The sequence below is a fragment of the Daktulosphaira vitifoliae genome, unplaced genomic scaffold (assembly GCF_025091365.1).
Source record: "Daktulosphaira vitifoliae isolate Bord-2020 unplaced genomic scaffold, ASM2509136v1 Scaffold_2, whole genome shotgun sequence".
Lineage (NCBI taxonomy): Eukaryota > Metazoa > Arthropoda > Insecta > Hemiptera > Phylloxeridae > Daktulosphaira > Daktulosphaira vitifoliae.
In genome coordinates this window covers 2,186,169-2,213,188 of record NW_026099573.1, presented here as the reverse complement: position 1 = coordinate 2,213,188, position 27,020 = coordinate 2,186,169, and the positions used below count along the sequence as shown (strand labels likewise).

Sequence of the window (27,020 nt, the reverse complement as noted above, 5' to 3'; positions counted from 1 at the left end):
ATTTAATTACTGAACAATGATGAAAGTTACCTGAATACCATTTTTATTTGAATGATACCATTCTTTAGATGTTAAAATTCAAATTTAGAAATTATGAGCAGATATAATTAAAGCCTTCAATTATTTTTATCATCCAGTGGTGTTTTTATTAAATATTCTTTTTAGTAATGTAAAATATATATTTATATACATTTAAAAATTACAAAAATAATTTACATAATATCATAACACAATAATTTAAATGCGAAAGAACTAGCAATGTGCAGTGTTGTTAAAAACAACTTAGATTCATCTGTAGTAACTATTATCCCATTGCATAGGACTAGGTAGTACAGACGAATTTAAAGTAGCTGTCGATGAATGATCAGCGATGACCGACTCGTATGGATTGGAAGAATTACTCATTTCTTTTTTAGATAGCTTATCACGACCAGTAATGCAAATGTAACAACCGAACATGATAAATATTTGAAGCACAATAAAAACTGCCAGCACTAGTATAAGCATGTATGTGTTCCAGCAAACTGTATACTGGTGACCATTCGGGAAATTTATCTCATTATTAATATTTTCTTCATATTTAGTTCGATCCTTAGCATCACTTCGTCGAGCATCAAATTTAAATTTATCTTCTATCCGAATCTCTTGGAATACGACTTCGTCAGTTACCTTTTGATCACGGGCACTACGTTTCCGCCTAAAAAATAATTCGTTTATAAATCTCATAAGAAAAAAGATAAATATAAAACAGTAATTACCGGCCAAAAGAGTTTGCACGACTTATGGAACCATTTTGACCAACCAAATTGCAGTTGATAGGTTCACATTTAGGCAAACAAGGCGTAACTAAAGCTTTGAACTGCACAATATCAGATGTAGGAAATTTAAAAGCATCAAATGGAGCTTCCAATATTTTAACAGTACCCAGCGTACCAGTATCAACAGCAGATATTGGACCCATGATGGCTGGATCAGTTGGACAGCCGTCGTTATCAATTAAAATTATCTCACTAGTATCTACCCCGTCCATGGCAATGAGTTCTCGAACAAATATTTCGTATGGTGATTTATCGTCCAAAATGTGGAATCGTAAACTAAGAGGGTCACCAACCTGAGCTGCATGGATATCACCTCCTTCGCGGCTTGTGATTCTCATCATCACAGTTGGTGAAATTACGAATGCAGTCTCTTCTACCGCGTTACTTAATTCATCCAGACCGTTGTTACCAATGGAATCCGGTAACGTTTCTTGTTTCTCTGATTCGGTAGCTGCCACAGCCAACTCAATACCTTGACCAACACTCCTGTCGTGTAAGTCGTATGAACACTTAACCGATAGGCCTACATCCTGGCCTGTTACTATCTGATCATGATGCTGAAATAGATTAAATTCAATAAGTTCTGATCTTATTCATAACTATCTTTTGTTGTTGAATAAAATTTACCTGGATTATTATTTCAGTGGAAAACTTTCCTGGGAGGTCTTGTTGAACATCACAGTTGAGGTTGTGATAATCAAGATGCAATTCAAAATCAAGTTTACCACTAACGTCATTAACGCAAGAATTAGGTCTATTCTTGGCGTAAACCTTACCGTCGAACAACCGGTTGGTATGTATAGATGCAACCATATCGGCTCCACGGCAATCTACTTTGATGGAAAAGCACGATGACATTTGATAAGTGATAGCACCGGGCACGGACAAGTAAGGACGATCTAGTTGGGATAAACTGGAAGTGCTGTGGTGAGACACACGACAGATGTTTATTCCTGTCTCGTTATAATCAAAAGAACGACACTGAAACTCTTTGGACGATAAGCATATTTCTTTGCACTTCTCCATGGTTGCTACGTTTTCAAAAATAGCGTCTACAGTTTTCAGCAGCTTACCATCCACTTCAGAAAAATCGCACATTTTGGGCTGCTCCATCACGCAATTAGACTCCATATAATCAATAGCGGTGTTCAATGAGGATCGATTACCGCTGTTCATCAATGATGGCCTTCCAGCTACAGAAAATCTGTCCACGTCGTTTAGATAACAATCTCCAGTATCCCTGTTAAAATTGATCGACCTGTAAAATTCAAGTAAAACTACACATTAGATTTATATTAGATATAATTTGTATAATTATATAAAGTTGATTAGTAGTTTATAATTATTTATCACGGTTCAAACAAACCACAAATTGCTTATTATTACACAAGTAATATTTTCATCATTGCATCATGCTCATTGTTAATTACTGCCTGCATGAATAAATCTGTCCCTTATTTTTGTCTTGCACACACATAAATTACAATTTCGTCGATTCCAGTTTATTCGCATCATTAAATTATTTTTTAACTGATCTGATACTAAAAGGTCAATACTGAATAATGTTAAATAAAAATTATTTTATTTCATAACAAAGATCATCATTAACATAGACCGCAAAACGCGCATAGGTTATTGACAGTATTCAGTTGTTTGCTTGTCGTCACGGATCAAATATGAAAATTAGAGCGGGCTGATGGCCTCTTAAGAATTATCTGTTATCTGAGCTATTATTCCGACCATTGGTTTGTGATGATGACATCAGGTAAATATTAAAAAATCATGATAATTTATAGATTTAAATCGAACTGCAGTGAAAAGATCTAATGCTAAAAATTCTATAAATGTTTAGCTGAAAACATTTTTCTCAGTAAAATTATAAATTTTAAATACAGAGTAATTCTTTAAATATAAACTAATTCAATTATTCAAAAAATAAATACAATATCGAAAAAAAATGTTTGGTTTTTTGAGGAGTGCAGCTGCCGTACCTTTACCCCAGTCTATATTTTTTAAAATCGTCATACCTTCTGAAATACTAATCCAAAAGTTGTTATCGATCGGTCGTTTTCTCAATTAATAATTTCCTATTTTATAAGCTAATTAATGTATTGTCATTAATATAATATTAGTAATAATACACAAGTGAAATAAAGCAGTATTCATTTTGGAAATGCGATATAGACCCCAGTACTAAAAATGATGAATTTTCAGATAAGGTTTGGATTTTCCAATAAAAAACTATTGACATCATATAAAGCTTCATTTAGAATTAATGTTAAAAAAGATTTTATAATCTAAAATCTGTAATGTAAAATTTTTGGATTACAAAAAATTACTATGTAAATGTTATTAAATATTTAATGCATATGGATTTCGAGTTTTGAAAACTACTCTCGAGTACAGGTCTTATATATTTGCCCGTGGGTTATTGCTGATGCACGCATAAGCGCAATATTTAAATAATATTGGTGATGTTATTAAGGTTTTACTATGGATAACTTTGTTCTTGAAAGACACAAAATGTTTACACTGTTAGATTTTTCATGTAGAACGTTTAAAATTTACGGAAATTTACCGTACATTGTCGACACGACCTAATTATAGTCATTATTGATTTTCCGGTTCGAAAGAGAATTGAATTCAAAAATAAAAAAAATTAAAAACCATACATCCGGATTCAATTCTTCAGTTGAGTGCAATACAGTCAACTAGAGTCACTGGTTTAAGTTTTAACATGAAATGTAACAATTAACCATTTTAAGCTGTCATACGAATTGTGTGAGTACATAGTACTTCGGTGCACTTAATTTTTAAACATTAATACCTTTACAAGTGAGTGTTGATTAAAAATTATAATCCTTCTTTCGTCGGATAACAAGTACATTACGTATATGATAAAAATAATAAAATATAAACATAAAGCGTGGAAATTCAACTGCTCCGTTAGATGATGACTATTAGATTTCATATACATAATACAACAGTGAATAAATACAAAGTGTGAGCGTACAAGTGTTAATATGTTGAATATAAATGGTTCCCTCATGAAATTTTAGCTACTGGCATTAAGTTATAATTTCAGTGTCTAGGTTAGTATTTCAAAGAAAAGAAAAATTAAGCAGCGGTGTTGGAGTTAATAATTTGATTTATTGTATAATCCCTTTAACGCGATGTTTTAATCGTATTCGAATAAATTAATATGTGTTTAACAACAATGAAAAGATCAAAAAATAACTGACTACATTTATCTTGAGGGTTTTTTTAATTGTAATTTGCATTCAAAACAATAGAAAAATGAATGCCATCATACGAATTTAACCTATTATAGCTTCAAGCTATAATAGGTATTAGCTATTAGCTTCCGTACCATTGAAAATTAATGATTAAATATAATTAATCAAATAAAAATATTTTTAGAAATGTAAAAAGGAAATAGAGGTTGGTCCAGTTGTCGCTAAGCTAAAATAGACGTTTTAGATTGAAAAAATAACTCCAATAAAACAAACAAATTAATATATCTCCAGAAATTTTAAATAGAAGAATTATTATCAAAATTTTCTTCTCCTAAGACCTATTTTTTAGCAATCAAATATTTTTTTAGTATACTTACTATGTAACCAGATGGGTTCCTCGCATTAGTAAATACTACCTTAAATATCATGTTTCAAAGATGAAAAAAAAAGTTATTTTATATTTTTTATAAAATTAGTAACTAACTGTACTATAAATAAACTTTAAATTCGTTATCATTATTATTAGCTTAATACTACTTGTCTTCCATAGATAATATGTATATGATGAATGGCCATTGGTCATAGACATAATGACTATTATATATTATGAATGTGATATAGCTTTCATGGATTGTCTTGTTGCTTGAAGTACTGAAGGATGTAGTAACCATGTTTACAGTTGAGTTCTGACGTTTCGGACTCAACTGTATTATATATTATGTTAATGGATAATATCTATTGGATATAGTATCATGGTATAAGATAATGGGTTTCTACCAGACTTGCCTATGTTTTTAATTATTTAATTTATATCGTGTAGGAAATATAGTTTTATTTATACGTATTATTGTCTATTAAGTACAATTATAGGATAACGTAACGAAATCGATGAAAAAAAAAAAATTTAGTTTAGTTAACTAAATTATACTGATAAAAATGTAACTAAAATCTACCAAAGTCAGTTACCATGTTATTTTGAGTGGTCGCTGATCTTATGAGGGTGATATATATCCTTCACCATCCCCCTACGCTTATTATTTATTCTTCAAATCTCAACCCTTATGTGAAACCTTGACAAAAAATTTAAAAATTGAATCTGAATGTATAATATTTTGATTAAATATCACTTGTATATGAATAATCTCACTATAAGCAAAATTATCATCAAAGGGAAATTCATCAATCAACTTCGACAATTTATGTAATCTTATCATTTATCAAATTATTTTTATGTAAAAAAGGCTTAATACAATATGAAATATAATCATAATCAATGTTTCAATATTAATATTCTATCAAATATTTTAATAAATCTACAAGTAAAAAAAGAACACTTAATGTTCTTTTTACTTGTAGATTTATTTAGCAATTATTAAACAAGTTTTGCCTAATACTCAATCAATAAAAGTTAAAATATATTATGTTCTTACTAAGTTGCAGTTTTTTTTTTGTAATAATAGTTATAATTACTGAAAATATAATATATACACACCTGCAATGGAAAGTATTTTCATTCAGACATAATTCCATGCAATTAGTTTTCATTATTGCTGGATAATGTTGTCTGGGTTGTACTTTAAGTTCACCTTGACTAGTGTCAAAACTCCAACTCCGCTCTTGGCATGTTTTTGGTAGATTTAAGCACACTTTCCTAGCTACTGTGGTTGTTACATGAGATGGATATTGAGACCGTTTAGAAGGAAAATCTAAAATATAAACATACTATGTATAATAGTAAAATATTAAAAAAATCACAATAGGATATTTTATAATAAGGGAAATCGTCGTTAATAATGCAGTGAGTGCAAATCTCAGTTTTTCTAGATTTTCAGGATGATCAAAATAAAATCTTGAATTATAGACGTTTTAATACTAGAAGTAATTTTCAAAACTATCAATAGCGGACTGATGTAACGGATGTAACAGCTCAATGTGTAAAAAAAATCGATCCGTATCACTATGTTTACTTTAATTATAGAAAATTTCCTACAAAACAAATATTTCTCAATTTTATGAGTATGACATCAATATATAATTAATAATGAAATTTAAATTTACAGTGTAACGTGTAATAGAAAAACATTTTTTTCAACTCAATCAAATATTAAAATAATGAATATTTGAATAATAAATATTAATATAATGAATAATGAATCTCCAAGAAAAAAAGGTTCAGAAAATATTTTTTTTTTATCAATATTGATAAAATTAATAATGCTGGGTTTATTACAAAGTTTGGATTTTTTAGACATTATTCAAGAATAAGTTTTTCATTTGCAAAGTAATTGATATTATATTAGTTTTACTAATTTTAAAGTTACTTAAAATTAATTGTAGAACAATTAATTTTTATTTAATTTAAATATTTCTACAAATTACGGTTTCTATAAAACAAACTAAGTGTATATACCCATCAACATACACAAATGTAACAATGTTCACAATGTTGTAAAAAATAAATTTTTATTGGTAAAATTATTTTAACAACAATTATAAAATTTTATTAATTTAATTTTTGTAAATGAAAAAAAAACTGTTAAATATTTTTTAAAAACATGAATGCTTCAAAATTTAATCGCTATAGTTAGTAACAGAAAAAATAAATTTATAGGCTCAAATAAAAGTTCTGAAGACATTAAAATAATTACATTAATAGGTTAATGGCTATATCAATACAGAGTTCAGTGTTCTGGTCCACGTCTCATTTAACAACTTGGACTAAAGCATTAAGGATCATAAATTTTATACTCGGCGTTAAAAAAATATTTAAAAAAACTAACGGCCAATTATCGACTATTGTAGAAGAAATCCTTCACGTTTTTCTTGACACACAATCAATATTATATATTTAATAGCATTGATTTTATATTAAAAGAGAACGTCGAGACGTGCTCAAATCAATAAGATTGTAATTCAAAAATATTTTCTTTTACATTAGTGGATTTTATATGCTGCAGATTAAAGAAGATAACACACGAAGAGACGTGTGAAAAGTCGGCCATATACGTGCTTTTAGGCTGTGTAAATAATTCTCGGTAATATAAAAATAATTGTAACATTAAAATCAACGTTAAAGAATTCACGTTTGACCATTGTTTATCAAATATAATTTTATTATGTTACAAAGCATGCAGATAATTGCCTTTGGGATTTTACTAAAATTTAAACAATTTTGAAAAATTTCCAGGTATAATAAATTATATATTTATTATATTATTAAACATTATTAAATTATTCATACAGTTACTGATTAAAGTGTACACGGGAATTATTTTAAATGTTGGCCACTTAATTTTCATTAAATAATGACTGTTAAGAATTTTTTCAATTACATATGGTATCTATTATTAAGTTAAATTTAGGTTCGTCCCTTATGTTTATTAAACGGATCTATTAAAATGAAAACATACATATTTTAATATCTATTTAAAGAAATAATTAATTGATGGCAACTTTTAAATCAGTTCTTCGGATGTTATTATCAATAAAATACAGACAAAGGTAATGCTGAGGTTATGATTATTTTTATCAACGGGCGTTCTCCAAAGCAACCCCAATTACGTTTCTTCTACTGTCCATGTTAAAAAATATCTATTAATGGATTATTTTGTTTTTTATCAACTATGATGATAGTTGCATTTTTTGACGTCCAGAGTAATCATTATTTAAAATAATATTCAATTTAAAGTTATTCCACTAAATGGTTAGATAATATTATTCAATTGTGATAAATGAGCTCGTGTATCCTGGCGCATTAAGCTCATTTATCTATATTGATACCAAATAAACGTATGTTATAAGATTTAGAACCAACAAAGCCATTATTACCTAACAGATATACTATTGCCGTTCATAAATTTTCTTTTTTACATCGAAAAATTTTACACAATTTTTTTAAATAACCTTAATAAAAGTTTATAATTTTAAATAATATTTGACATGACATATAAAACCTTTTTAAAATTACTAACAAAATAAAATATTACTGAAATATACAATATAGTTGAAAACTATATCCAGTTCAACTAGTCAGAAATAAAATAATATATTTAACTACATGATAGTTTTAAAGACTTTTAATATATGTAATAAATTATATACTATTCAAAAAAATTAAGAACAAATTAAACAATTACTTGATAGCAAAAATTTCTTCTTTGAGTTATTTAAATAGGTTAATGTATTAAAATAAAGCACATTCTCTAATTTAATTTGCATAGTATTATGAAATGACAATCGTTTTTCTATGAAAGGCATTTTACTCGCTGGAAGCAGAATTATTCACTAAACTTTCACTGAACTCAATGGGAAATACATATAGTATTGACACCAACAATATTACAAGATTAAACGAAAATATTTTTCATTTATTTTAATTTAACGTTATCTATTTTATGAAATTGGCCTAAAATGCATTGGTGATTTATTACAAATATAAACATTATTATTTTTATTAGAAATAATTGGCATTAATAATAATTTTTTTTTTCATAACCTTAATATTTAATTTATATTATTAATTAGTGTAATATAAATAGTTATATTTTGCAATAAAGAAAAAAATATTCTTCAAAAAATTCAGTTTAAATCTTATAAAAATCAAACTCAACCACTAAATTAGAATACTGTATAACCTTGTAGCTTTGTAATTTTTGTAACGCACACTATTTAAGCGCTATACAAAACTATCAACAAGTAGTAAATATCCCGCTATAGTAATTTAACTAATTCAAATAGATATCGTACAATACATTTTTTTTCGGTTTATTATCCCATTAAGGGCCATAGTAGTCTACCCCAAAGGAGGTTTCTTAACCTTTTATACCGAACAATACATAGGATCTAGAATTTAGCTATTGTTTTTATAAAGTTACGTTTGAAATTAATTGAATATATACCTAATTATTTCATCCCCAAAATTTTAAGAATCAATTTTAATTGTTTGTTATAAGGATTATCTAAAATATTAAACTAACTAACTTAGTATACTTTACGTACAAATTATAGCTTAGTTTTGGGGAGTAAATACATACAAAAATATGTCATTACCATCTTTCAATGAAAATCGAAATTATATCTTTACCATATTACTAATAATGTTGTTTTGAGGATCTATACCTTAATCTCTTTATAAAATATACCCATGATTCAGGTTTCATCAAAATAGTAGGCTTTTCTTAGTTCATTTTATCTATTATGACAAAATTACAGTATGTTAAATTATTATTTTGATTTTCATATTCTAAACTTAATTCAAATAAATTGTTCCATTATTTTTATGAAAGTAAATCAATAGATTAGAATCTAATCTATTTATTTATTCATCTAATCATTAGATGAATAAATAGATAAATTATACTTTAGATATGTATTATATAAAGTTTGACAACCAATAATGAAGTTTGTTTAGATAAAAATATGAGAACAACTTATAATTATCTAGCAGGAGTATACAGGCAGGGTGTTCAGTAAATAAGGAAACGAATTTCTATTGTACTCATTATTTGTAACAATTTAACTGTTTCCTAACTTACTGAACACTCTGTATAATCATTTTGATCCATTAGAAATAAGTGACTAAAGTATAGCGTTTTGAAATATTTTTAAAAGCTTTCTAATATTTGATCAATATATGCTATTGTGTCCATTACTTGGTAATTGAACAAAAAATACTAGGGTTTGAAATATTCATGAGAATTTATAAGATTATAACATCAAAAAAAGAAGATTTATCTTCTATTTATAAGGCATCTTCTTTTACACTCAGAAATATTTGTGAACGAATTAAAAATATATTAAAAGAACATAATATATTATTCATTTTAATGATTTAAAAATATTTAATCGAAATTGATAATGAAATAATCAGTTCTCAGCTGATAAGAAATTCATAATAGATATCTACATATAATTTTTCATAATAAGTAGTCAACATTTATCTGTGGTGATCAAATGTGTCGTATACCGGTATATTACCACATACTGAGTTAACTTAAAATTTTAATAATAACTAATATTCAAAACAATTTATTGGTTAGAAATCTGATAAGCAACGATTTACATGTTATTCTAGTAATAGATTTAATTCTGAAGTCGTAGATTACTATTACAACATACCTAACAAAATTATTTTATACAGTGGTGTAGTCCTAAAAATGTTTTTGGGTATACGCCTATAAAATGAATAGAGAATAACGTGGGGAGCTCCGCCCCCCACACCCCCCATTACACTTTACATTTTCTACATACAATATTTCACATTATCAACAGTGATATAGTCGTAATTTGATCAATAGATAAGTTAAAAACCTAAATGAGGAAACGTGGGGAATTTCACCCCCACACTACTTTTTAAAGACCTTAACTATAACATAGTTTTGGGGGACGGAATACAAATATTGTGATGTTTTAACTGTGTTAAAAATATGTATTTTCTAATTATTACATAATGCAACTAAAACTCCTAACCCTCCCAGATACGGCCTTGCTCCTTCCAGACTATTACTCGAATATTTTTACTGACACTTCTAAGTTCTTACATAAATTAAATTTCATAGTCATATAATCGATATGTGTATTATTAGATACTGTTATATTTTTTATAAATAAACAATAAACTTTATGCAGTAATAAAATAATCTTACAATCATTGTTTTCAAATCGTTAAATCATAAATGAAATAAACGTGAATAGGTACATGTTAGTACTATCTTAATTCATTATAGGTAATATATTAAATACTAGATTGGTTGGTAAACGGTTTATTACGGAAAAATACAAATTACCAATTTCAACAGCTATAGGTTAACCCAATAACTTTCAGTTTCAACTTAGTATGTGCTATATCGTTAATTTCTGATCGATGTTTTAAATTTTATCAATAAAATTGTCGTGAAATGATAAACATTATCCTATTTATTTATTTTTGTTTTACATTTATATTCTATTTTTAAAATGATAATAGTCTCGAGCCATATTTGTATGTTTATAACTTCAGGTATATGTTTATATGTGGTATGACTGTAGAGATTAAACAAACTGATAATAGTTATTCAAAATTTGTGTTTTATGACAAACGTACCTATATTCGATACCCACGTATTACTTTTTATTTTATTCTTTAGTCTATACTCTTTAACTATTTTATAAATACGTATATGCACTAATAAAAAAACTAACAGTGGATATACGCCGTATACCCGCGTATCACTCATGATTTTATAAGTATACGCAATAACAGAAAAACAAAGAAGTGGGTATACGCTCCACGACACCTCTGATTTTATATACAATAAATATTTATAAACATCATTTTAATATAATGATACAATACCAGTTTTAAGTTTAATCTTGTGAAATTTATTAGAATTATATACTTTAAACTTATTTATATCCCTAGAGACTTTTGTAAATTCAGAATAATTACTGAGTGAAAAAGGTAGAAATTTCATCCAGTACAGTTAATAATTTTTATTACATATTTGTAATAAAATTTAAGTATTTCGTTAAAATCTAGTTAATTTTTCTAATATTAAGATAAGCGTTTTAATAAACCATATAGTACAGAGTGATTCATTTATTATGAAACACTTAATTAAAACAAAAATATTATTGAGAATATTTTTAGATTCTTATAGATATATGTTTTTCTTAATTTATCAATCGTAATTTTTTAATAAACAGAACAACTATATAAAAATTATGGCACAACCTATTAGATTAATTATTCAAATTTAATAAAATATTATATTAAACTTATTTATTTCAAAATAAGTATAAAATTTTCATTAAAACCTCCATTGGTCTTATACGCCAAATCAAATTTTTTCTATTAAATTCTATGTCAAAAATTAAGTGCAAAAATAAACTTATGTCATTATTCAATATTGATAAATAAAAATATTTTATATCCAATAGAAAAAATTTAAGTTTTATAAAGTTATTTTATAAACTTGAAATAGTATTCTAAGAAAGTGGATAGTAATATAAATGTATGACAATTTTAACTTTCATGCGAAATTAAGAAGGTATTAATTTATTTATAATGTGTGTTTTTTTTTATCTGTTACCACTTTTTCTCAGCTCTCGTCAGCCCGATTTCTTTCAACGATATGTTAAAAGATCACAAATCTTATATAATCGAAGATTTAAAAATTTCCCCTCGTTTCGTATTTTAAATTGAGGAAATATCCAAAAAATTACAAATTTAAAAATCGGTAATATTTTGACAATTTTTCATTTTTTTTTTTTTTTTACTTAAAACTGTCATAACTTTAAAAAATAGATTAATAGAAACCATTTTTTTTTTAATAGATATATTAAGTATTTATCTATCATTTGATATATTACTTCTAAAATCTAACTCTTCCCTTGCCCACAGAGGAAGACTCAAAATAATAACTTTTTCACAAAAAATGAACTGTTGAAAGTGTTCCAGAAATACTGATATATATATATATATATATATATATATATATATATATTAAATTAGAGCTTATGTTATATACTTTCATATGAAGAAAAAAATGTTGAACATTACATTGTCTTCGTGATGAAAATGGCAATCGTATTCAAAAATATATGGGTTAAAATTCTCGAATTTATATTTTACATTTTTAACTTTATATTCTTATAACTTTTTGAATAATTAATGGTTTAATACACTTTTTTTTTAAATCGGACCATTTCCCTTCATACAAGGGGGGTCAAACCTTTAAACATACGAGTAAAAACTAGTACATTTTTAATTCAATTTTTAAAAATGTTCCGGAAATACTGACACTGTTATATATATCTTAAATTAATTAAGTTCTAAATACTACAATTGCAGAATCTTTTTAAACACCAAAGGTTACTTAGAAATGATTACTATGATTTATATTAAAGTGATCTGTTACAATAAAAATGCAATAAAAATATTGAGCTTTTCTGATAAATTTAGTGTAAATAGTAATTATAAAATTTCCAGACTGCATATTAATCTTAACAGTATCTTAATTTTCATAAAATTTTCCATTTTATTATATCAATTTGAATCTTGCAAATTGAGCTAAAAGTCATGATAACAACTTTTTTATTATAAACTTTCAATAAATCAACTTTAAAGGAACAAAAAAATAGGTTAAAAATGATATTTGGCAATGTTTATTTTAAACATATTAAAAATCAAAATCAGTAATAATTTATAAACAATTTTTTTTTTTTTTAATTATTTTTTAAATAATCGTTATTGAATAATTGGTTATAATATCAAAATTTAAAAGAAATTGGAAAAGTCTAATTTCAAATTTGAAAATAGTGCGAAAAGTTTATTTGGAAAAGTGTATTTTTGATTCCAATGAAAATTCCTTGTAGACCAATGTATTCATAAATAAAAAAAGTCCTTTAATTTTTATAAATGTTTGTTATAGAAATAACATAATACTTCCTTTTTTTTTATTTCTCCGTAAAAATACAATATTAAATTATTATTAAGTATTAATTTAATACAATATTTAATTATTTAAAAGAGATTATTCATAAATTATATTTTTAGATCTAAGAACTACTAATCAGGATATAATTAAGGAAATAGGAGTTGACGTTGCTTTTATAATTATGCACCAATTTCTTAGATTTAAACAGTATCTATAGATTTACATGGAAGTGTTTCTTATGATAGTGATTTTAATTACTGTCAGATATCATGTATAATTTTCCCAGCTACCCACGTCCATACTGAGCTGCGACCTCATTGTACTACCGTTTTTTTTAAATGCTATGCAATGCAATCAATTTTATCTTTATTATTTTGTAACAAATAAAAAAACGTTTAAAATGGTCTAAGATTTGATATTTATCAACTATTAATTCATAAATATAAAATTAAATGAATTATTTTAAAAGTAGACTCTTATACCAGTTTAATCTAAGAGTAACTATCTTATTTATTTTCTCTGAAAAAAATATAGGAGAAGAATTAAATTAATAAATTATATTCTAACAATTTGTTTATATGTATATATATATAATTAAAATTTCTATGGTGGCCTCTAATCTCAACTATTTGGGGTCGACTGACATAAAATCATATTTTATCTTCGTTAAAATCTTATATTTTGAGAAAAATATAAGAAAATTAAAAACTATCTCTTGTTTAAAATTTTCTTATGTTAATATTAAGCTATTCCTTAGGGTCGTAAAAACTTACCGTTTTTTATAACTTATTTATTGTGAGATGAACAAAATTCATATTTAAGTGCAAGCCGGTATATCCAATTTAAATGCATTATAGAATATTGTTAATTAAACATGGCATCTCAAATGAAATTCGCAAAAAAAAAAATTCTAAACACATATATAATAAGAACAACAGTAATAAAATGGTGACTTTTTGTTACTTCCTCCCAAAAAGATTTTTAAACTAATATTTATGATCTTAAACAAATTATCTATAATGCTATTATTAACGTTTACCTTTTAATGTTTAATTAATAGTAGATAATGAAGAATAGTAAATAATGTTATAGGAGTATGTATTTTAAACCCGACGGCGACAATTTAATACAATACAACTATATCGCGTGTTTTAAAAAATATTTTTGTGCACATTAACTTAGGATTTCTTTTTTTGTTGAATAATAAATATTTCTCATATAAATTCACCATCGACAATACCGCCATCACGAATTTAGCATAAATTCAGATTCCCATAAAGCATTTTCAATAATTGGTACATTATATCGCATTGACCTACTATACTATAATTAAATCATACAAAGTAAAATAAAAAATCGAAATTATTTGCATAAAAAAAAACTTTGTGTGTCAGTTTGATAAATTTACCACGCGTTACCTTTCTATAAATTCTCTTGTAAATAAAATGTAGAGTGTTTTGATTTGAAATGTATTTTTTAAAAATTGGCATTTATAGTTCTTTTTGCACTTATTTTATTTAGTTCTGTCAATGATTACTTTCATCTTTATTATCAAAACAAGTTTTGCACTAATATATGAGCGCATAATAATTATCTAGTTATTAAATGCCTTACAATAATTAATAATATCATTTAACAAGTATTTTTTTTTATAAATTCTTATTATGGTACATCAATTCTTTTAGTTATATTTAGTATTGTAGTTCAAATTTAGTGATCTTAAAATACCGAAGCACAATAGATATTTATAATTAGAGACAACCCGTTACAATCTTTACATTAATTAACGCTACCTGCAAAGTGTTGAATGTTGACAAAATCGATTTTGACTTCCGCGTAGCATTCTTTTTCCAATTCACGCTCTGTAGTTTAGTATTTAAAGTAACGCTTATAGCTGGGTCGAGAAGAAATTACGAATTTTGTGTAATTCAAAGACTATTACTGTTAATGAGATGATCACGATTTTTCACAGTGTTCTTGTGCTTGTATATTATATAGTCCTACTGTCCATCGCTGCCATGACCTACTTTTAACAACGTCATCGGCTAAGCAGTCAGCTGTCACTTAAGATGTACATTTAGTATTTTGTTTTTCCTGGTGTTCATTTTTTTATTTTTTCTCTAACGAATCGAATTCTCTTCTAAAATAAAAATTACACAGCTACGTTGTCCACTATGCTGATGTTATTTTATAAACATATAATTATTTATCGTAGAGCATTGGTTTGATTTTTGACTCTGTTTTATTATAGTTGTACATTTAGTAAAGATAACATCATATGATTGGTTAATGGCGACAATTGTAAAATATGTAACTGTATTCATCTGTTAAGTAAATCATAGGTTCATTTAAACTTAACAAATTAAATTAACTGCCGTTACAAAATATTTCCAAGTTTACTAAAATTAATAAAAAAGCAATCGTCTTTCTGTTGTAAACAATATGTGTGACTGTGCGCAAATGTATAGTATTATTATTAATAGATGAAGAGAAGATGTTTACTTGGAAATAAAGCGAAAAAATGACCAAGATGACATGACCGTCATGAATTGTAAGTGTCTTAATAGAAAAAAATTCACAATATTATGACATGTTTTAAATAAATATATATATATATATTTTGAAAATCTATTAATTTAATAAGTACAACTATGTGCATTCAAATAAAGTTATCTTTGGTTTGTATGTCGTTAAAATCTTTTGGTTAAACCTCCATACAACAACTATATATAATATATGCAGGATCATCCATTTTGAAAAAATAAAGAGATTTTTATTTATTACACAGTGATTCCAAACTAAGCAGTCGTGATTTTTTTTTTGTAAATATACCAAATAAAATGGTGATTTAATTCAGTTAAATACGAATTGATCTTGAATGAAAAATGTTATTTCAGAAACGTTTTTCTTAGTCCATTACTACATTTTTTCATTTTAAGAGTTCCGTTAACTTAAATGATTAGTGTTAATATTTTATGCCAGGTATGTTTATGTTTAAGTGAACAGCTTAGAAATGTGTCTAAAAAAGAACAAAACTGTCAGATCATTTCGCGCTGTCACGAATAAAATAGAATTTCTCAGACTAACACGAAAAAATCGTGCACGCATAGTGCACACGATCAATACATAATTCATATCCGTATATTTTGTATATTCACAGTATCACTGCATCCATAGTTTATATCCAGTAGATCAATGTCTTTATTGTTGACCTGTCTAATGTAAACTTATTTTCATAGATGAGGATAACTATATGAAGAGATATGATAATTCACATTTGATTCAATTAAAAACAATGGATCGACTCCGTTAAAAAAATCTTTTATAAAAATATACATTAAAATATGTTTTAAAATTAATAGTTAGATTAAATATTATAATTTTTTTGTTATCTTTATTAAGCGTGAATACCCACCAAACCTAACCCAAATAATTATTCTAATTAATGTATTCAATCCATTGAGTATACCTTACAACCTTAACTACGTACCACTGATGAAATTAAAATATACATAGTTTTTTATTGCTTCATATCTATCAATAATTGGATGATTTCAGCTTAAAATTAATTATTTAAGATTCGTGGCAAAAACGTTTAAAGCTAGGTCATAGATTTTTTTTCAGTTGTAAAAGCAACTCGCTCGTAAATATTTTTAACAATTCATTATCAAACAATAGTAAAGTCAATGCTTTATGTGATTTTCCTTCTGTCATAATTCAAATCGAACACAAATATTTTTCTTTGATAAAAGTAATATACAATCTGGACACGGGTGAGAGGGCGCATTCAGCCCAATTATAATTTATTATACTCACGCCTTAAAAAAGGACACACACCTCAGGAACTGTGTCACATAGAACGATCCATTAATAATTTTTAAACGATATGACTCGCATTTTAATCGATTCTAATGGTCATTATTAATTCAATGCGAAGTCGTGTATTGATTTTAGCGCATTATTCGGTGACTTCCTTTAATTAAAACAGACCCGAGGCAGTGGGTTAAAATTTACCGTAACACATTAGTTAATTATTTTAATAGTACAATTGTTGTAGTTCCTAAAATATATCTTCAAATATGTTAAGAGTTGTTTTTTTAATTAAAAATAATAATACTTGCAATTCATTGTATTATTTTCACTTTTTCACTATGAATTAATCATTTATACTGTTTCATTAAAATGAAAAAAATTCATTTTATGTCGATTTTCTGCTAATTTCATTCATTAAATCTGATATGGATCTTGGGTACCATCCTCTAGTACAAACGAGTTTGTGAGCTAATTAAAAGAAACTGCCTTGTTCAATTGTGCTTTGGGGAAGATGGATTTTAAATGAACATTTTTAGAAATAAATATTGTAATAATAATAAATAACATAAAAATCATAATAAATAAAATAAAAATTAACAAAAAACTCTCACTTGACATTTTATCATAGTTTTACATTTGTACTATCAGAATCTAATATTTTTAAAAGATTATTTGCTTAAGAAAAAAAACGTTTAGTTGGGATATATTGAAATTATAGTTAATTAAATTAGTAATGATTGTTTTAGAAAGAATATGAGATTATAATTTTATAATGAAACAACTGTTGTGACAAAACTTTTTTATCAGTTATTTTTTTTTTTTTTTATCAAATATCTTATTGTATTTTACTATCTTTAATTTTTTGAAAAATCCCCCTTAATATAAAAACAGACAAACACTTCTTACCAGCTGTTTGATTATAGCACCCGAGAAAATAACTTTACCAAATCACTCATAATTAAATGTGTAGTACTATCGCACTCACATGTTGAATCCTTTGCAGGGTCGTAGCTAAACACTAACAAGAAGGCATTTACCAGGGGCACAATTTCAATATAAACCATAAAAAAATAATTTTTATATTTAATAATAAAATAAAGAGATACTTGTACTACAAGTTTTTTTTATAAAGAACTTTTTATGGTTGTATAGCAAACAAATTGAGTTTTTGGAATGAAAATTTAGTTCATTGTACAGTGCACTTTTAGTTGTTGCTAAGGCCTTAAACACGATTTGTGTTAAACCTAACTAAAAACAATTAATAAATATAGGGATTTATTAAACTATACAAATCTATGATGGCATTATTATAACAAAAATCTAAAATATATGTTAAAGTAGCTGATTTATAATACAGGGTGTTCAGTAAGTAAGGATATAGGTCAGTTGATATAAACAATGAGAACAATGGAAACCGTTTCCTTACTTACTGAACACCCATGTAGAATGAAACATTGATTTGAAAATGCAAAAAGATTACTTAACGTTCTCCGAACGTTTAAATTTTTTTTTAATGAAAGAGTTCGATGACATTATTTTGATAAAATTATTCAATAAATTTCTGAAAATGTTCATCTGATAGAGATGTAGTTCTTTTTATAATTTAGTACAGCACGTAGTATGTTTTTTAACAGATTCTCTTTATATTCCCATAATATTTAAACTTTCTTTTCAAGTCACATTGACTTCTTATTTACAATTATGTTTTAAATTAAGTTGTACAATTTAGAAACTAAATAATTTTTTCTATTTTTATGTATAATTTGAAAAGTTTCATCTAAGGGATGTGTTAAGTAAAGATTTTTCTATAATGAACTAATCAGAAAATAAACTCATAAATATTATCTAAATTTTAAATAAAGTACAAAAAGCTCAAAATGAATAAATCATGTTGTATTTGTGTACTAAAACTTCTCAATATCATGAACAAAGTTGATTAAATAACTAAAATTACATAATAGTTGATTAATTGAAAAAATTTAAGAAAACAAATTATGATAAATTCGATATCATCATCAAAATTGTATTTAGAATGAGGTAACATTTTTCCAGCATCAAAATTTTTTTTTTGTTGGCTAGTGTAATTAATCACCAATTTTATATAGAATATTATTATTGTAATTATGTATATTATTCACTTCGCCATCTAATAATAAAAATTAGATGAATAGAAAAAATTTTTACTACAGCTTATTTTAAAGACATTTAAATTCTGTCAATTATTTTTTCGTTAATTTTTTTCAACTGTCCTTACATTTATACAAACATTTAAACATTTCAACTTGTGTAATAACGAAAAAACATGTTGTTTGCGTGATAAATCTAAAATAATTTGGTATTCAGTATGCAGAGCATAACAAACAATCAATAGGAATCTATAACGTGAACAGTAAAACGAAAAACGTTTGGAAAAATCAACTCGCTCGTGTTTAAAAGAAACACCGTTTTTTACACTATTCCGTTATTGGGTCGAATCGCGCATTGAATTTTATTTTTTATTAACTTTATCATTTCGCTATGGTCAAGCCATTATAATATAATGTATTATTGAGTTAGACGTGCGAAAATAATACATAGGTTTGGTTAGGTATAAACAAACTGGGAGTAGACTTGTCTAGATTGTCTATTAAGTCTTATTGAATGTAGTACTAAAAAAATGTACTTGATGAATATTAAATTACCTTGCCTTCAAACAATATCATAAAGTGTTATATCAAAATGAACGCAACTTAGGTTAGGCAATAGACAACATTAGTATTGTAGACGATGCGCACGGTTTTGTCCAAAAAAGTAATTACGATTAGATTTTATCTTCAAGTAAAACCAAGATTCTTATCAAAACTCAGCACAATCGTGATGCATTATGTCGCTTAAGGCATTGAACTGCATGAGAAATAAAATTTAAATGGTAATAAGTACAAATGTTACATTAATACTTATTTTCAATATAAATAACATACTCTTTTAATAAAATAAAAATTTAGTTTTAACCAAAAAATATGACTTTAAAATATTAATTATCATAATTCGATATAATTTCATTAAAATATATAACTTAATTTAGATATGTCAGTGAGTTTTAAAAGATACATTTGAATTGACCAAATAAATGCAATAATAGTTTTTTCCATCCAAAATTTGATAGTATGAGTGTAATTTATATTTTTCATTGTAATTATTCAACTATATAAGCTATAAATTGTGTTAATTTAATAACACGTTACATGTGCTGAGACATGCTATGGACAATTATTGTTTTTATAACTGTTAAATAAATGGGTAGAAGTCAACATTTCTTTGAAAAAGAAGGTTGGGGGATTAATTTGAAAATAAATATATTTAAGATTGATTATAAAAAAAATTTGCCAAATAGTTTCCCAGATTTTAGATGCCAATGAGTCAGAAATTTATTTATCAAATATTTCTCATCCGTATTATCTATTAGGCAGTATATACACTGAGTATAGAGCTCTCGAAAAATTAAGAAGCCTATTAAAATTTGAGATCTTTTTATTTGCTTTATGCTTTTGTTACAGTATTTATTTTACCTTAATAAATGTTCTTTTTTGAATTATTGTCTAAGTGCCTATGAATATTTTAATCCGACTCTGTTCTCTTCACTAAATATAAAATTTTAGATTTAATTTGTAAATTATAAAATATTTTAGATAAGTTTTGGACTAATTGTTTATGTTTTAGAAGTATTTTAAACTGAGTCGCCCATAACTAAATTTTGTAAAATTACTAATTTTTTTAATATTGAATAGCACAATAAATAAAAAGTGTATATAATAACTGTTTTTCTACAAATTCTTAAACATATTTAGATAATAATTCTTTAAAAAAAAAACGTTGTTAGTTGAAAATTATATGACAACAAAGACTTTTACTCAATCTACCAAATCATTTAGCAATGATCTTATTCTTATTCAACAAGAAATATTATAAAATATATTTCTAAAAAATTAAAAATTAGTTTTATAAAACAAGATAAAATAAATATGATTTAGGTAACACTTGTATCTACTTAGGTGAAGGCGCTTGACAATATCAGGTCTGTAATAAAAATCATTGTTTTGATTAAAAACTGCATTTTATACGTCAGTTCTAAATGTAGTTCGTCGTTGTAAGATTACTTAATGAACAGTATTAAATTACAGCTTCTTTAAAACATGTTATTATTATGTTTATTCCGTCCACTGTACTTCATTAAACTGGCAATTTTGTGTTACACTTTGCATAGACCAGTTTCTAAGTATAAGGTAGATCAAAAAATGTATACTTTTTGTTAACACCCACGTGCGCGAAACGATGGATATAGATAATAGTAATTATACTTTTATCATACGAGGCCATCCCAACCACGTGTTATAGTATATAAAAATTATACTGTGGCTTTAGATTTATAAAATGTTTTTCATCCCAAGAATGAAAATCTTTAACTATAATTTCTTAAATGAGAACTGCTATTTTTAACTTGATAATAAGATAGAAAAAAAAATTGTTCTTATAATTTTAATGTTTATTTTGCAAATTTTAAAAACGCAATTGCGTGGACTTGTTAAAATATACAATCTAATACAAATATTTAACTTTTTCTGGTAAATGGTAACATATGGTAATAAAATTTGTCAATTGCTCTTAAAAGATAAATTGTTAGAACGTTTTCTTTTTAATCTTGTAGTACATTAAATAGGCATTAATTCTACATAATTCAGAAATATGAAGATACTATGAAAGAAATCTAGAAAATTGACGTTTTTAACAAAATCTTTATGATTTTTCGTTTTATTGGATAAGAACTCATACAAATCAAGTTTTCATATAGTTTTATTTTTTGTCTTAAAGTACATTGTATTAGTTTCAATCTAATGTAGGTTTAAAGAAGTCAGATTGTTTGAAACAGTATCAAAAATTAAAAATAAAAAAACATTTTAATTAGCGATTTTGCAAATAAATTTCCAAAAAAATATGTCATCCGCATAGAAAATGTCTAAAATATAATCAATATAAATTACAAAATTATTTTACCAATATTTAAAAAAATATTTCAATAATAAACTATAAAACTAAAAATATCAACATGGACTGTTCTTTAACAATTGTAATTTTTTGGAAAACTTCTTTTTTTTCGTGGATTGAGGAGAATTTTTCAAACTGTTTTAAAAACCAATTAGATACGATTTGTGATCTTTTAACGTATCGTTGAGCGAAATGTGTCCAGTAGAAGATTATCATTTTGCTCAACTGGCACAAAAAAAATACGTCAAAGTAAAACCAATAGCTCCACAGTTACGCATCAAAGCTAATTAATATTTTAGGTCACCATATGAGTTTTAAAAGTTTATAATGGTAAATACATAATAGGACGATGTTTAAGAGATCATCAAATTTAAAAATATTTGTTTTTATCAATTTTTAAACAATGCACTCATTATAACTTTGAAATAAATTTATTTTTATTTATAATATAAAGAATAACATACATGTTATGTATAAATATTGGAATGATCCTGTTTCATTTGATGGGGCGTATTGATATTCTTCATTTTATAAATATTCAACAGCCGCAGAACATAATATATTTGATCTTTTAGTTTAATAGTTACAGGTAGAAAGTAGACCCCGACAGTGTGCTGACATTTATTATTTCTTTGAACGAGATGGACACTGAATATACATAATAATAATAATAACATTGGATTTGAACACTCGAGTGGTAACACGTAACATTCCATAAAATGGACTTGACTGACTATGATGCGCCAAGGCATACAAACGGATAAATGTACTTAAAATATTACCAAATCCTTTAGTAACCTAAGGGTATATACTCTTAGCTCTTGTATACGTGTATGATGAATGCTGAGAAATATATTATGATTTTTCTAACTTCAAGGTCTTAACCCAGTCTTATTCAATTATGTGTTCCGTTTATTTATCTTAACATAATTTCTGCTGCTAATATTTTTAATAACTTTTTTATCTTTTTAACTGATTAATCATACAAGCTTATAGTAGCATTAAAATGTTATTTTAGAAATATGGGGACATTGTTATAGATAATAGTGGTTTCCTAAGTGTCCAATCTAAGTATAATAAAATTATTTTATTACTCTAATTAATATAATTAACGCTAGTCTTTTCTTTAATTTTTAATTTATTTTTGATTTTACTACGTGTAGAACAATCGTTAACAGTTAGTAATTTATTATTTATTTTATGATAATTATGGGTTTGAAACGGATTTTAACCCTTTTTGAAGACATTATTTAGTCATGTTTTATAGACTAATATATATAGTCATTTACATTTTTTTAAATTTTCAATGTAAAAAATTGAAATTTTTTTAGATAATTTGAAGTTATAGATATTCAAACATTAAATTCTGTTTAAATGCATTTTGTGACAACTTCCAAATCATTTAAATATGTATATTACTTTTTATGTCAGTGTGTCAATAATAGTAAAGATTATTTGATTACAAGTTTTTAATGTCATTTAGCAACAAAATATTATGCAAATTCATTATATTATTAAAATAATTATGTTTATTTTTGTAAGTGTACAATCGTGTATACGACAGAAATACACCAGCCTATATTTTACACTGTACCGGTTTCGTTGCTTCAGTAAGTATATCAGGTCCGCGTTTTTCTCTCTCCGAATAAATAATTATTTGTTTTTACATGTGAAATAATACGAGTTTACATAAATTTCCATGAATATATTAAAAATTTCTCTAGTTTATTGCAGTATCAATAATGCCAGTAAAATATTTTTGGTAATTATGAACCATAATTGAATACATGATAATAATTGGTGCAAAAATTTAATTTTCAATTGGTCACTATTTTTTAAATTCTAAATATACTGACATATCAAGAGCACAAACTTCCTCTATTAAACATTTCATGATGATATTATTCTAGATTATTCCATCCTTCTAAATCCATCCTTCTGTCCGTCTATACTATCGTATACCATGCACGTTAGTTTTCACTTATTTCTCTCAATACTATCAACACTAATATAATAATATTCCCAGGAATATTTAATAAAAGTACCAAAATTAAATAAATGCATTGCCTTTTTAGGTGATTGTTTATTTAAAACTACGGGGAAGGTTTAGTCCAATTAGCCTTATCTTTTATAAAAGAAATGATTGTGTAAAAATGATCATTTTAATTATTATTATTTTAGATTATTTCAAAAAATATGTTTTAATGAATATATTTTTAGCAAATAAAAACCAATTACGTAGATACTAGATATTCTTAAAACAAGTTAGTAAAAATTATTTATTTTTAGTTTTACACAGGTTCTATGAAAATCACTGTGACTCCTGTTAGATTTACACCGAAAACAAGTATTATTTTCTAGCGCAACCATAATTTATTGTCAAGTATAACTCGTAATTAGGCGATTTCAGAAACTCTATCCAATGAAATATTTTGACACAATTTAATATCATGATATTACAATTATTTAAAAAATAGATATGCCATTTTTTACCTGCTTTACTTCATAAATTAAGAATCATCATATTTTCTAAAACTTCATAATTATTATAATTATAATTATTTTTAATTATTTGAACAAACTCCTAGTTGTCAATTTTGGGATAAGGTGTCACGTATTATACATCAAATAAATCTAGGCAACTAAAAAATAATCATTTTCGATATTGCAGTAAAACTTGGTATTAGTTTGTATATTTATGCTTATTTGTTTAAAAAACAATACATGATTTCGGTTCGAAAAAAGCAATATTAATTCAGCTGCGAGTCTATAAATTAAATTATTAAAAATAATAATTATTCAAATTATTTATGAAGTATTAAATAATATTTATTAGTACTATTAAGTAATATTTATTTTTGAAAAATTCTAATCCCCTATGAAACCACTTAAGTACATACTTTATCAATAATACTTGTGAAAATATAAAACACAATAATAGTAGTGAGAGACTTAAATGACTCAGAACCAAGAAAAATTTTTAGAGCCGAATGTACATTTCAATTATTAAAATCTTACGTTTTTTTATTGTTTAATACTAATACACGAAAAAAAATGTCCAAGATTGAAGTTTTTTTAAATTAGGTACTTAAAGTAAATAGTGATTAATGTAAAAATAACCCCTTTTAAACCAATGGTTTCTTGCCTGCTAGTAATACAATATAAAAAATACAAAAAATAACCAGTTATTTTTACGTGGATCATTATTTACTCTAAGTAATAAAAAGAAAAACTACAATAATGGACATACTTTTCGTGTAATTATATTGAATAATAAATTTGTGTGTGATTATAATGGAAAAAAAATTATTGTTTTTATATTTTTTAATAATAAAAAACTATTCTTGATCCTTTTTATTATATTAACTATGTATAAAAATAAAATATCAACTAGATTAAATGTTTTATAAATATTTTAGCTTGTATTACAATGATTACAGTAACTTAAATAACAAATTATTGGAAAATTTTTTTTTTTTTAATATCAAACTTTCACCTTTAAATGAATTTAGCGATCTCTATATGACTTCAAAATATCTAAAAATTACAGTTCATTTTAAATTTGAGTTAAATGTAAGCTAAATTTACTTTAGTACTTTAAAAATTCGTAGAAATAAATTTAGATGGGACGCTTTATTGTATAGCGATAGAATAATCATAATCGCTAAAGACATTTTTAAGTTACCGTTAGCTTTAGTTGTTTTTGTCGAAATATAATTTAAATAATATTACAGCTTTTTAAATGATATTATTTTTATTTCGAGGACATTATATTAATCATAAATGCACTAACATCGCAGAGGAGTATTTTCGGGGGCTGTTCTATTCCTAGAATGGAAATGGAATAGAAAAATTACATGATTTTAATATTTCGAGAATGAATAAGAAAAATTGAGTTATGTAAAATCCCATTTAGTTAAAAATATTACATACGCCCTGTATGCTAAGCTTTCGCTATTGTAACAAAGTGGCAAGTAAAGCTTAAAGTCGTTAACTGTATCGCTTACCAAGTTTCTTCTGCGGCATAGTTGCAAAGGAAACGCAAGCGCCAGTTTCGTACGTGATCCCTGCGCACCGTTCATCGCTTCTACAGGCTTCGATACATTGAGGTAGAGTAAACAAAGCCAACTGTTCACGCATTGCGTGCTTAGCATCTGAATTTTCCACGTATCCGGTAAGCAGCTCGAAACTCACTTCTCCACCGTTCTCGCATTGATGAAGTTGCTGTTGGAGAGCCTCGGACGAAGCCAACAGCATAGCGATCGTCAATGGAACCGTTACTAGGAACATTATACCTCAATAAGGGTACTATTTGATACTACACTACACTTGCGGTATTATGATAGAAACTATTATTTATTTGACGTAGCCGTCATGACCATTATAATATAAAATAAATCGATCGTATCAAATGATCACATCACTTAAGAAACAAAGTAGCGACAACTGCCGCAGTGTGAATGCGACTGTCGTTAGACGGCAATTCTAATGTAAATATAGGTTTATAGCAGGCACGTGGTCTCGGCAACGGCAAAGAGCGGGAGTATATACTCACTATCTCTTCAACGATGACTGCGGCGCTATGTTAGTGTTCCTGATATTTTTTATCTAAATATATTTAGGCCACCCTTGGAGATTTAGTATCAAAAAAAATCTTTTCAAAAAACTAAAAGAATACATAGTTATGTGTTCAAATCAGAACTGAGCACGAAATC

General features: G+C 25.9%; 1 protein-coding gene across 1 annotated transcript; it reads right to left on the bottom strand.

The window, feature by feature from the left end:
* Positions 1-120: 120 nt before the first annotated feature.
* On the bottom strand, positions 121-26,792 carry LOC126898361 (uncharacterized). Its single transcript, XM_050672324.1, has 5 exons — positions 26,313-26,792; positions 5,547-5,760; positions 1,446-2,076; positions 759-1,375; positions 121-697 (listed from the first exon to the last, which is right to left on the bottom strand). Exons 1-5 carry the CDS (start codon positions 26,593-26,595, stop codon positions 289-291), a joined length of 2,154 nt encoding a protein of 717 aa, XP_050528281.1. The 5' UTR covers positions 26,596-26,792; the 3' UTR covers positions 121-288.
* Positions 26,793-27,020: the final 228 nt, after the last annotated feature.